Source organism: Myotis daubentonii, chromosome 11 (assembly GCF_963259705.1).
Source record: "Myotis daubentonii chromosome 11, mMyoDau2.1, whole genome shotgun sequence".
In the NCBI taxonomy this organism is placed as follows: Eukaryota; Metazoa; Chordata; class Mammalia; order Chiroptera; family Vespertilionidae; genus Myotis; species Myotis daubentonii.
This window is the reverse complement of record NC_081850.1, coordinates 56,843,482-56,856,200: the sequence shown is the minus strand read 5'-3', so window position 1 is coordinate 56,856,200 and position 12,719 is coordinate 56,843,482. Positions and strand designations below refer to the sequence as shown.

General features: G+C 37.7%; 1 protein-coding gene across 4 annotated transcripts in view; it reads left to right on the top strand.

The window, feature by feature from the left end:
• Positions 1-7,472, top strand: part of ERP44 (endoplasmic reticulum protein 44) — a 67,241-nt gene extending 59,769 nt beyond the window's left edge. For all 4 annotated transcript variants that reach the window (XM_059657494.1, XM_059657495.1, XM_059657498.1 and 1 more), the window contains 2 exons: positions 5,153-5,255; positions 7,253-7,472. In XM_059657494.1, coding sequence (XP_059513477.1) covers positions 5,153-5,255; positions 7,253-7,354 — 205 coding nt within the window. In that variant the 3' untranslated portion in view covers positions 7,355-7,472. The remainder of the gene's footprint in view (positions 1-5,152; positions 5,256-7,252) is intronic.
• The last annotated feature ends 5,247 nt before the right edge of the window (positions 7,473-12,719 follow it).

Here is a 12,719-nt window from a genome sequence, read left to right as displayed (position 1 = left end):
TAATTGTTATTGTGCTGCATAGTAATTAAGGCTTAAATGATAAGCAGTTTCCATAAATTACTGTAATTACTATTACTTAGCACCTCAGCATTCCGGGGTCATATGAAGGAAGTATGGTTTTGGTAAGGAGAGAGAAAGCAGATTTATGGTGCAGTCTCCTCCCATGCCAGAGGTAGGCAGGCATTGGTGGGGGAGGAGGGTCTACCAGTATTCTTTTGCCTTTTCCTTTCTGAAGAAACTGAGGCTGAGGAGGTAACTTAACCAGCAAGGCCACATAACTAGTTAGTAGCAGGGCTAGGATTCATGTCAGAGTATGTTAAACCCCAAAGTCCCAAGCTCAAGTCACTTGCTCCCAAATCAGTAACATTTTCAGTACATGTAAAAAGCAGTGTAAGTATGAATGTGAAAGATATTGGAAGAGACCCAAAACAAAGTCACAGATTGGTTTCTTGTCGAATGTAAAAGAACAGATTCTAGCCAAAACCGGTTTGGCTCAGTGGATAGAGCGTCGGCCTGAGGACTGAAAGGTCCCAGGTTCGATTCCGGTCAAGGGCATGTACCTGGGTTGCAGGCACATCCCCAGTAGGAGATGTGCAGGAGGCAGCTGATCCATGTTTCTCTCTCATCGATGTTTCTAACTCTCTATCTCTCTCCCTTCCTCTCTGTAAAAAATCAATAAAATATATTTTAAAAAAAAAGAACAGATTCTATGTGGATATAGGAAAGGAATGGAGGGTAATTTTGGAACCTAAGAGCACCTAGGGACAGGTCTAGGAAATGCTCAGAGGCACTGAGAGAAGAGAATAAATGATAAGGTATGGTTTAAGACTATGGAAGGACTTTGAAGAGAAACGTCTAAAAATTGTGGCCATCTGTATGTTTACCAAAGTTCTTAGATAGCTGCCGTGGCCCCAGTGACGGGAAAAGCAGCAAGCAGGACAGGCTTCAGGTTCCTCCTGGTGAATGTAACAGGTTCCTCTAAGCTAATGAGTTCCCCAATTCTGGGCTCTAAGTAATTTTCCCCATTATTTTTCATGGCTAGCTAATTTGCCTTTGAATGGATTATTTTGTGATTTGTTAAACCCCTGTTATTTGAATCCAGATTTTTCCCATGAAAAAGTAAGTAACACTGCTACAAATGGGACTTTACCAGACTCATCCTCCTTAGGGTTCTCATAGTTTTTTGGTGCTACAGAACACTCTACTTGGGTTCGACGATAACCGTGATGGCTTTCCTTCTCAGCTTTTTCATTGTTATTTACTGATTGTGCTTTTTATCTTTGATGGCTTGTAATAACCATCCTAGTGCTCTGCTCTCCAACGGGGTAGCTACTAGCCATATATGAATACTTGAGTTTAAATTAATTGAAATGACATAAAATTTAACAGTTTCTCAGGTATTCTAACCCATTTCAAGTGCCCAGTGGCCACATGTGGGTGTTGGCTACTATATTTGACAGCACAGATATACAACAAAAGATACTGTTAGGATGTAAGGAAGATATATGAATGAAAAGGTGCTTAACATCATCAGTCATTAGAGAAATACAAATTAAAATCACAATGAGATCCAATTCTACATCTTTTAGAATTGCTAAGTTAAATTACTGATAATGCCAGGTGTTCTGAAGGATATGGGAAAACTGAAACTCTTATACATTGCTGGTGGGATTACAAAATGGTATAGCTACACTGGAAAACAATTTAGAAACTTCTTAAAAAGTTAAACATATACCTCTCATATAACCCGGTATTTTTTCTACAGAAATAAACTATGTTCACACACAAACCTGAGCACAAGTGTCTGTAGTAGCATTGTTCAAAATCACTAAAACCTTGAAAGAACCCAAATGTCCTTCAGCAGGTATATGGATAAACTAATCATACTCAATGGAATACAATTCAGCAATAAAGGAACAAATATTTTTACACATGTAGCAAAACAGATGAATCTTAAACGTAGTATGCTAAATAAAAGAAGCCAGTCTCATGATTACATACTGCATGATTCTATGTACATGACATTCTGGAAAAGGCAAATTACAGGATCAGAGAACAGGTCAGTAGTTGGCAGTAGTTAGGGGGAAGATGAGGGTCTGACCAAAAAAAGGTGTAGGAATTATTCTGTATCCATTTTGTGGAGATGGTAACAAGACACTTACATGCATATGTTAGAACTCATAGAACTGTTAAGCCTAAAAAGCTGAATTCTGTGTGTACTTTTAAAAAAACAGCACAAATACTCCTCACCTTGCATGCAGTTCTCAAAGCTTGTTTAATGATACACTTAACATTTGTGCATCACCTAAAAATAAAAATAAAGATTGTAAACAAACGTGTTTGGAGAATGGGAAATATAGTTAGAAAATTTTACCTTAAAGTATGAAAATATAATTGAAATTATTATGGCAAAGGCCCATTTATTTTCCTTTTCAGCAGATAACTATGTTGTCTGTTTTCTTGACTATATATTGTTGAGTCACTGATTGTTACTTAATAATGATTGATAGTTTCTGGCCACAAGCTAGGTAAGAGCTCTTTCATCCTATCTCCCTTGTCTTTGCTGCTCACAATTCTTTTTCTCTTCTCAACTGTTGACAAGCAGGGGGGGGGGGGGGGGGAGTGGAGGAATCAAATTAGGGACAAATCTGTTTTGAGTGTTCTCTAAGAATTTGTTACATTTAAGATTTAATTATAAATCATTTCTTGACTAACAGAAGCAATTCACACTGTATTGGTTGTGATCATCTTGGACCTTATAAAATAAACTAACTGGGGCTTTATCTTAAACATTGTAGACCATTTGCAATTCTTTGAATTGAATGGTTATATTTTAGTACTTTGCTGTGGGTGACAGTAGATGATGTCAGATTAAGTTTAAATCGATCTCCTCTCAATGTTTGTCTCTGGCGCATGGGCAATTTCTTCAGCGCCAGAGAACCTTTCAGAGGCATTCTGTCAATACAGCTACCTGACAGTCATTTGTATTTGTAAACTGTGCATTTGGCACCTGCTGTTCTCTGTTGCTTGGAGCTAGTGGGGAGCTAAAATGGGTGTACAATGAAGTCATTGGTTGGTACATCTCTGTGGGAATTATTGAAGGGAAGAAAGAAACAGCACTTGCAGAACCTTAGGAAAGGATAAAAAGAAAAAGAAACTGGTAATATTAACACTAGCCGGCTATTCTTTGCTACCAAAAAGTCAGTCAGTTCTATTGTTTGTTGACCTGTATTTTAATTCTTGTAACAGGTATGTAAAACAAAGGGTTTCTATTTAAATGTATATGATGCATTTTTTTAAATATCACAATCTCCATAGAAGACAATTCATGGGAGCAGAAATATAAACTAAAACAAGCAATGGAAAAATGCTTAATTTCTGAAGAAATGGAAATTAAAATGCAGGTGTCTTTTACTTACTAAATTAGCAAGGCTAATTTTAATAAAAAGATAGAGGTGCTGTTAAGATTTCAAAGAATAAACAGGTAGACAAGTAGTAGCAAAAACTGGTTGATGTTTTGTATGTGTAATTTGCCCACACTTTGTAAAAAATTCTTATTATTTAATCCAATACTCCTACTTTATTGGCTACAGTTCAAGGATTTTTTTTTTTTTTAAGGCTGATACATAAGTCCTCACTTAACATCAACAGTAGGTTCTTGGAAACTGGAACTTAAAGCAAAACAATGTATAACGAAACCAATTTTATCATAGGCTAATTGATAATAAATAAGAATTCTTATGGTATATTTCTGGTCACCAAAACTTTAAAATGAAGACCCAAAACACCTCTAATATTAAACATTGAAATAAATGTAAGCCCTACATACATTTAGGAAAGATTAATAAAACAAGAAAATCATTTTCCACCCCGCCCATTCCAGTTCCAGGTGGCGGATGGCCAGAGCCTATCCTGGCAGCTCAGGGTGCAAGGTGGGATCCAACTCCAGACACACTGCTCTTCCATCACAAGGCGCACTAACACACATCCACACTCACACTAGGACAGTTTAGACACACCCGTTTACCTCCCCTGCACATCACTGTGGGAGGAAACTGGGGTCTTCAGGGGAGACTCATGCAGGCATAGGGAGAATGTCCCAACTTCATACATCCAGAGAGGCCCCAGCCAGGAATCGGTTTTCTTTTCCCTCTTTAACATTATAATGAAATGACGTTATTCGAGCACCTGCTGTATATAAGCTTTATAATGGTCTGTTTTACTACAACGTGTGTCTCTGTGCTACAGATTTGCTTATGCCCTGATTAGTAACTAGGGGAATGATGTCAATATACAATGAGTTGTGTTGGTTCATTTTATTTTCCTCAATGTTTTGAAACCACCAAAGAAAGTGTTTTCACCATTAAAGAGAATGCCTTAGTGGTGTGTGAAGACCGAAACAAAACAAAACAAAAATAACATACCAGTTTCATGGCCTTAAGAAGTGCTTTTGCTTTTCACAATGTTAAGCTATCCAGTGAAGCTGCCCCTGTGGTTAAAGAAGTTTCCCGCTGTCCTTAAGGGGAGTGGGGGGAAGGACACACATGAAAAAGCTACATCATGCCTTAGATTATTTGATAAGACTGGTTCTGGTTCTGCTGGCCGTAAATGCCCTCAAGGGCCTGCCTCTCAAAAAGGATTCAGAAGCTCCAGGTTACAGCCACGGAGGATTATCTGGCTGACATAGGCTCCGATGCTGGTGGAGGCTAAGGAGTGCTAATATTTTTGTTCTAGGCTTTGTTTAGGACTCTGGTTATAAAGCTACATAGTTTTGAGTGGCTAATATTCCCAAGCCCTGTTATTTTCAGTGTGATGTTGTTTTTTTAGTTACAGATTCAGGAAAAAATATATATGCCCAACAATAAGGGATGGTTAAGTAAGTTTTAGGATAACATCTTGACAGACTGATGCATCTGTGAAAACGGTAAGCATAGAAAATTTTCTATGTAACAAGTGCAGGAATTAGAACACAAAACTGAGTATCTCGATAAGATTACAGCTGTATAAACATGTTCGACATATACCTGGTCTGTAATAGTTCCGGTAGGATGGTGGGATTATAAATAAAATTTTTAAAAAATTATGTGAAGTTGATAAGAGGTAAGTCCATTTTAATAGCTCAAGCTAAATTTTTATTTGACTTTGGTTTTAGAATTCCTGGAAGACTCAAGCAGTTTGTGTTTGATTTACATTCTGGAAAACTTCACAGAGAATTCCATCATGGTCCTGACCCAACTGACACAGCCCAAGGACAGGTAGCACTCATGCTTTTCAGGGGGAGCTTTTTTCTTTTTCAACAGACTCTAGATAATGTACAAACTATGTTCCTTTTAAAATTAATTTTTAAAATTTCAGACCTTCAGAAAAGTTACAGGAATGTTGCAGTATAGTTTTTTGGTCTGAGTATGCCATCTGTGGAATATGGCTCTGAAAGGAGTGAAGATAGTTGGCTTCAAATAGAAGTAGGAGATAGGAAATGGAAGTAGATAGATCAGTGAAATCAGTGGATTCCATTAATTGTTCAGGCCGTCCTCTGTGGCTGGAAGATTGACCTCAGTATGAAGAAAATAATTTGGTATTCTTGCAAATCATCCTAAGAGCCTCCTTTACCAATACAGTATTCATAATGCTCAAAACTTACAGTTTAGCCCTAAATGGTTTGTCTCAGTGCATAGAGCGTCGGCCTGCGGACTGAAGGGTCCCAGGTTCGATTCCAGTCAAGGGCATGTACCTTGGTTGTGGGCACATCCCCAGTGGGAGATGTGCAGGAGGCAGCTGATCGATGTTTCTCTCTCATTGATGTTTCTAACTCTATTCTTATCCCTTCCTCTCTGTAAAAAAATCAATAAAAAATACTTTTTTAAAAGCTTAGTTTAATGCAGCTTTCCAATTGAGATTTAGAATGCTTGACATTTAGTATTTAATGTATATATTTCTAAAAACCTGAGATTTTACCCCTCAATTTGTATTTTGATTCATTATTGATTTATATCCCCCACTATACCAAGAGGGAAGATGATATATACCAAACTCTATTTTATATGTTCAAAACTTCAATCTATTCTTGTGCCCAAAGAAAAATAAAGACTAAGTGAAATTTTCTTCACTTTGAGTCAAATTAAGTTGAGAGTCAAGAGTTCCCTTTGGGAATCTGATGACATGCTTTTTCCTTGAAATCTTCAGTCAGACTTTTCTTTGATAATTAAGCAACTGTAGAAGCAGGCACATTGTTGGCAATAATCCAGGTGATTGTTTTCATCAGAAAAGTCAGCCTGCTTAGTGTTTTTTCATATTACAAAAGGATGTAGCTTATTATTGTATTATCCTGATTTGTTTCAACTTCTCCATTAGACTGTTGAATTCTTTATATTTTGTCATCTTTGTGTACTAATGGCATTAAATACATGTTTGTTTATAGTAATATAATTTCAGCTAAATTAAACCAAACATATACTTCAACATCAAAAAGATAAAAAAATATATTGGGGAAGTGAAACATGGCCAAGTTATAGGGGAAGTTTGTAGGCACATTTGTTTACCATTATAATGCAATTGTGCCATTAGATATAGGATGTAACACATGTACTATGTGCCTATGTTAACTACAGGGGATATTAAAAGAATGACAATCATGCTTGCTCTTGAAGAGCTTATAGTGTGGAAATAAAATATAGAATACACTGCCTTTTCTTAGAAATTCTTGGAAGTCACTCTTATAATTCCACTGTATTTTTATCTACTGTATGTGAACAAGTAAAATAATGCAGAAATTAATTTCTTGAAGTATATTGAAGTGTTTATTTTCCTCATGTTAATTTAGTTTTATCATTTCTGGCATACAGGTAATTGTAATTCTGGCTACAGAATAGGTGCCTTTAATTTTCTTAGTCATTTGTAAGAGGGGAGGGTTCGGGCCAACTTAGTCAAGAGTTGTGCTGTCTCTATAGAATATTCTAGGAATGTGCCCAGGTGTTAGGTATTTTGTTTCCTTCCTCTGCACCACAGGAACTGTCAACAGGTCCATATTTAGTGGCTTTGTGGCAGCCCTGCCGTGGAGAATCTGAGTAAAGGCATATATGAAATGGGGAAAGCAAGATTTCAAACTTAACTCTCTATCTTTGGCACAGAGTAGCTACCTTTTATTGATTATTAAATAATTATAGGGCAACTACCAGTCATCTAATGCTCTTATTGAAATATTATAACTCCATAAAATATATTGATATAAAAATGTTTTATTCTTTCTCTTTAGGACGCCCAGGATGTAGCAAGTAGTCCCCCCGAGAGCTCTTTCCAGAAACTAGCACCCAGCGAATATAGGTATACTTTATTGAGAGATCGAGATGAGCTTTAAAAACTTGAAAAACAATTTGAAAGCCTTTCAAACAGCAGCATCAACGTGGTGGAAATAGTAAACCTATATTTTCATAATTCTATGTGTATTTTTATTTTGAATAAACTGAAAGAAGTTTTGGGTTTTTAATTTTTTTTCTCCCCCGACTCAGAATGCATTGTCACTTAATATAGCCTCTTTTAAAAACTCTTGTAGGGTCCAAAACAAAACAAAAAAAAACACAAACAAACAAGAATCAGAGGCCTATCTATTTTAAATCTGTCCTGTAAAATTTTTAGAAATTAGTGAAAGGTGACATTACCAGAAACAACCATCGACTCGCACTACTAGGTCAGGGAGGACTTAGGGATGTTTCCTGTGTACTATGTGCTTTTTCTTCTTCTCATTACGTATGATCAGTTCTGTTGGTATTTTCATTATCACATTTCTCCAAGTTAAAGGGGCACATATTCTGGATACTTGGGTGGGGAATAAATTAAAATGTCCACACTGTGTACTGTGTTTTACTGATTGGTTGACTATTGCTTATGAAAATTCCATAGGGGTATATTTTGGATTCTTAATGTGTAACTTAAACATACTTTGAAGAGGAGAACCAAAGCCAGAACATTTGGCAGGAATTCTCCTTGAATTAAGAAAAAGAAAATGAAAGGTGTTATTAAATTTCTATGTGTTTGTCTAACTGAATTATACCTAAATCTGGGAAAGGAAAATACTAGTGGAGCAGGTTACCAGTATTGAACTAGATGACTTTTGAGGCTCCTCCGATCATGACACTTCAATTTCCAAAGAGAAAAACCAGCAAATTGTACTTCAATAATTCTAACCTCCTCCTTTCTTGTAATCTTGTTATGAATTGTATAGGTCAAAAATGAAGACAATAGGCACATAAGTTTTTAGTTTTTTACATTGTGAAACTATCAGAGGACCCTACCCTCTAGATTCTCTGATCTCCAGGCCTGCAGTATACAGTCAGATGGGTCCCTGTGCCAGGCCTCAGGACTGCCAGGGAACAAAAACAGAGGGCGAGGACCCTCAGTATCATATCAGGAAGCCCAGTGCCAGAGGACAGACAGGTACAACATTGGCTTTCCTCTGGGCTTGGGTTGGTGCTATAGGCCAAGAGTCATTTTATATTTGGAGTCTAAGTCAATCCCAGTTTGGGGAGAGATTATTTTTAAGCTTAAAAGGCTGACATGTGCCATTATATGTAGTATGTAATATATGTAACATCTTCCAATTCTTTCAAAATAAAGTGACTATTTATAATGGATATTTAATGATTGTTATTTTTAAAAATCAGCCTAGAAGTCTTACTTATGCATGACTTATCCATTATTCCACTCAGAACAATAAATGTCATCAATAAGGTGATAAGGGATATATTTAGTGTATTTTATCCGATTAACTAGAAAAGCAGGACAGCTTCCTAAAGGTTGGATCTTCATTACTTTTAATCAATAACTTTGAAATCAGTTGTAGTTTTTAGGTCAGAGCATGGACCAAATCTGAGGTGGTCAGAATGAAAATTCACAAATAGTCAACAAGCTATAGTACACAAAACCATAAGTAGCATATGCAATTAACTGGAATAATTTGTAATCTTATAATTGTATTTAAAAAATAAAAGATAACACTCAAGTATTGGGTTGCAGATCCCTGGCTTGAGAGCATTTAATTTGAAAAACCTCAAGGAACACATGTCCATTGTGATCTAAGATATTGGTGGCTGTTAAAAAAGTGAGTGGATTTGAGGTTGCGTTATTTAGCATTCACTCATATTGGGACTTAGTGCCACTACCATTATCTTTTCTAGACTGAAGCCACCGAGGGTAAGGATACTGAATTTTATGTCCATATCTCCAATAGCTAGCATTTCTAGATACTTAGCAGTCATCATCAAAATGTTTATTGAATGAATGGGATACAAAATGACCTTGGGTACTTTATGTACCCCTGAAGGACTCGGCACCTATCAGGAATTTGCGACAATTTATAAAAACTCATTAACAAGCTTAAGTGCAAAACAGCAAAATGTATTACAGAAAATAAGTTCTTGTCACAGAGCTAGTGTGTGGTGGGTGGGGAGGTGGCTAGGGAAGTGATAGCAGATTCTTCAGGGCCTTGTCTGCCAACCTAGGGTTTGTACTGTTGCCTTGTAGGCAATAGAGATCCATCAACAGATTTTAAGCAGAGAAGTATGTTCATATTTAATTCTGAGAGAGAATACTATGGCAGCGGGTCTGGGTATAATAAAATGACCCTAGCAGCGGAGAGGCAATGGCCACAACTAAGTGACAGCAGAGATGGACAGGAATAGACACAAGAGATGGCAAAGCTATAGGTTCCATAGGGAGTTATCACCAGTTGGATGAATAAAGAGAACTTCCAGAAATCTAGAACTCACAATTTAGACTCCTTCCCCTCTGTACCATGAATTGGAGTATTGCCGGTGAAGTCGTCTCATTTTATCCAGTCTACCTTGAGCCACAGGCTCCTCAGCTGTGAAGAGGGGATGAAAGACTAGACAAGAACACAGCTGAGTGCAAAACCAGAACGAGAAGCAGACCCTTTTCCAGTTTTTCAAAAATCGTTCCACTAGTGAGGGGCCATAAAAGGATGAAAACTTTATATGAAATTCTGAACATTTAGAGATTGGGCATCTTTACATCTGGCCCAAGGGCCACATAAGGCCCTCAAAACCATTTATTTGGTCTGGCCCTGCCAAGGCATTAGGGGTGAGTTAATTAAATGACCAAATATAGCAGGCTAATTTTTAAGTTGATAATTTTACATGGCCCACGAATGATGTTATAAATATCCAAATGGCCCTTGGCTGAAAAAAGGTTCCCCACCCCTGATCTAAAGCATCTCAGAGCTCTCTGATGAAGTCAAGTTGTCAAAAATCATGTACAAAAGAAGAAAAAACTGGCACGATAAAGGCCAAAAAGAGCAGAATGAGATGTATAACCGAAATGTTAAAGCTCAGAATGAACTTAAATTTGAAGAGAATGCTAAAGTTGACAAGAAGGCATGGGGAAACACACACACACACACAACAAAAAAAAAACCCAACTGCAAAAAAGAATGGATGAAACAGTAATGGATTAACAATCAGGAAAAGCAGAATAACTGAATTTTTATTTTTTTCTCTGACAAGGAGATATAGTCTGGCTGGCCACAAAGAAAATCACAGAACGAGAGAGAGAGGGGAAAATCTGGCCTCCTCAAATAATTTCAGGACTCTTAGGCCCAAACTTCAGTATTCCAGAGAGCTGCTGAAGTTACAAGTGCTTTTTCTGTTAGCAACTATTGGGATTTTTGAGAAACCATGGAGAACATGAGGCAATAGAAGAGTAGAAATGGACATACAGTATTTCAGTTTTCAAAATAATTCTAGTAAAGGGTTTTACCTATTTTTCTGAATGAAAATCTCATGAACCAAACTGAAATGTTAGTAGTCTATATTTAGGGAAAAGATTTAAACAGGTGTAAAGAATAAAACAAAAATCAGTTTTTAAGTCCAATATTTAAAGACCCTGAAGACAATAAGTTGTTTCATGACTTAAAATTGTTTTATGCTGATTATAACTGTTTTATGTGTTCATTAAAACTGGTTGGATAGGACCTCTGCTTGGCAACTGTTATTTTTTTAAAACTGTGTTTGAAGTTTTGTATGTACCTCCAAGTAATAAAACTATATTTATAAAATATTTCTGTATTTGAGATATTACTAATTTACTTCATCATAAATAAATATATTGTGAACATTTTACTCAGAATACAGATAACCCAGAGTCACAAGCTTTTCCAGTTTGGTTTTTAGATTAATTGAATCAGAACGAGAAGCTATATGAATCCATGTGCCTTTAGTTGAAGTGTCAAAGCTCCCTCTTGCAGAACAACTGGGGAAGGCCCAGTCTGCCATTAGATAATAGGCTTTTGTATCACGAGGAGAGGAAAACTGCAGCTTACAAATCACTTCTCTAAAATGTCCCTTTCCCTCTCCCCTCCCCTACGTTTAGTTAATTCCTTCTATCCATTCTCCAATGCCTAGGACAATGATCACGCCCCGTGGTCCAACAGCCCTTTGTGTGTTGTAGCGTACCCAGTCTAGTACAAAGTTGGAAGTACATGTGCGCCTTTTCCTTATCACCGTCTGAGTGCCCGGGAAGCAGAACTCTGTATTCTCAGCAACCTAGTCCTAGAGCACTGTAAGTGATCAATAAATCTGACCGGGGTGGGGTGGGGGGGTAGGGGGAGTCATATTACATAAGATGAACGAATAAAGGACAAGGAAGCATCACCGTAACTGGAATGGAGTCTGCTGGCTCATCTGTGAATCACAATTACCTGCTGTCACCTTTAATTCTATATCCTAAATTGGCTATGGGTCCTAAGTTTTAGCCTAGAGTCTATTAAAATCTTACACTGTCTGAATGAAACACAAGTGCCCCTTGGGCAATGCAGAGTCCTGCAGAGGTGCTGGAAACCCCCATGAACACCACGTTTTCTATGAGGTAGATCTGACCCCTAGCCTAGTCACTCAGCCTTGGGGAAAGACAGACTATACCGAGTTGACAAAATACATTGTATGGTTTGTAAAACATTCACAATTCAGCAAGCATTAATTATCTACTGTTGCCAGGTTAAGGATATAACAGTGAACAAGAGACTGCCCATCATCACAGGGCTCAAAGTTAAAATAGATGGGTAAGAGGGTGGTTCTAACAGAGCCCTGTAGGTGCTGTGCTGTGAGTTAACCACAGAGGGATGGAGGTGTGTGTAGCCTTGGGGTTAGGGGAGCCTTCCTACAGGAAGTGGTTTCTTGGCTAGGAACAGAAAGAGTTGGCTGTGTTTTCTTAAACACATCAGGCTCCTTCTCCCCCCACCCCAGGGGAGTTATAGTAGTAGAAGCTGTCACTGTTCTCTAATAGTAAGTACTATTATGGCAAAGTATTGCTGCCCTGTTGTTTCTCTCCCAACTCTGGGCCATTTGGGTAAAAAGTCACAGGCTTGCCGATCTGTGCTGTTTTACTTACTGGGATGGATGCTGAGGAAGAAGCTGTATGCTCTCTTGATGCCAAGTGTAAACTTGCCTAGGTAGGATCCAGTCAACCTTGGAAGCCTGATAACTACATTTGTTTTCTTGCCCTAACCACTGCCCAGGAGGGGGGATAGAGCAGGGCATTCCTGGCTGTGCACACAGCGGGGAAAGCAGAAGAGAGCATCTATTCTAACTTAGCAATTCTTCATAATTCACAATTACCCATGTCTTCATAATGAGCATGGCTTTCTGATGTAAAACCTAAGAGTCCATTTCTGAAATGTTCTAGGCTTACAAGGTAAATTCCCTGGTCTGTGG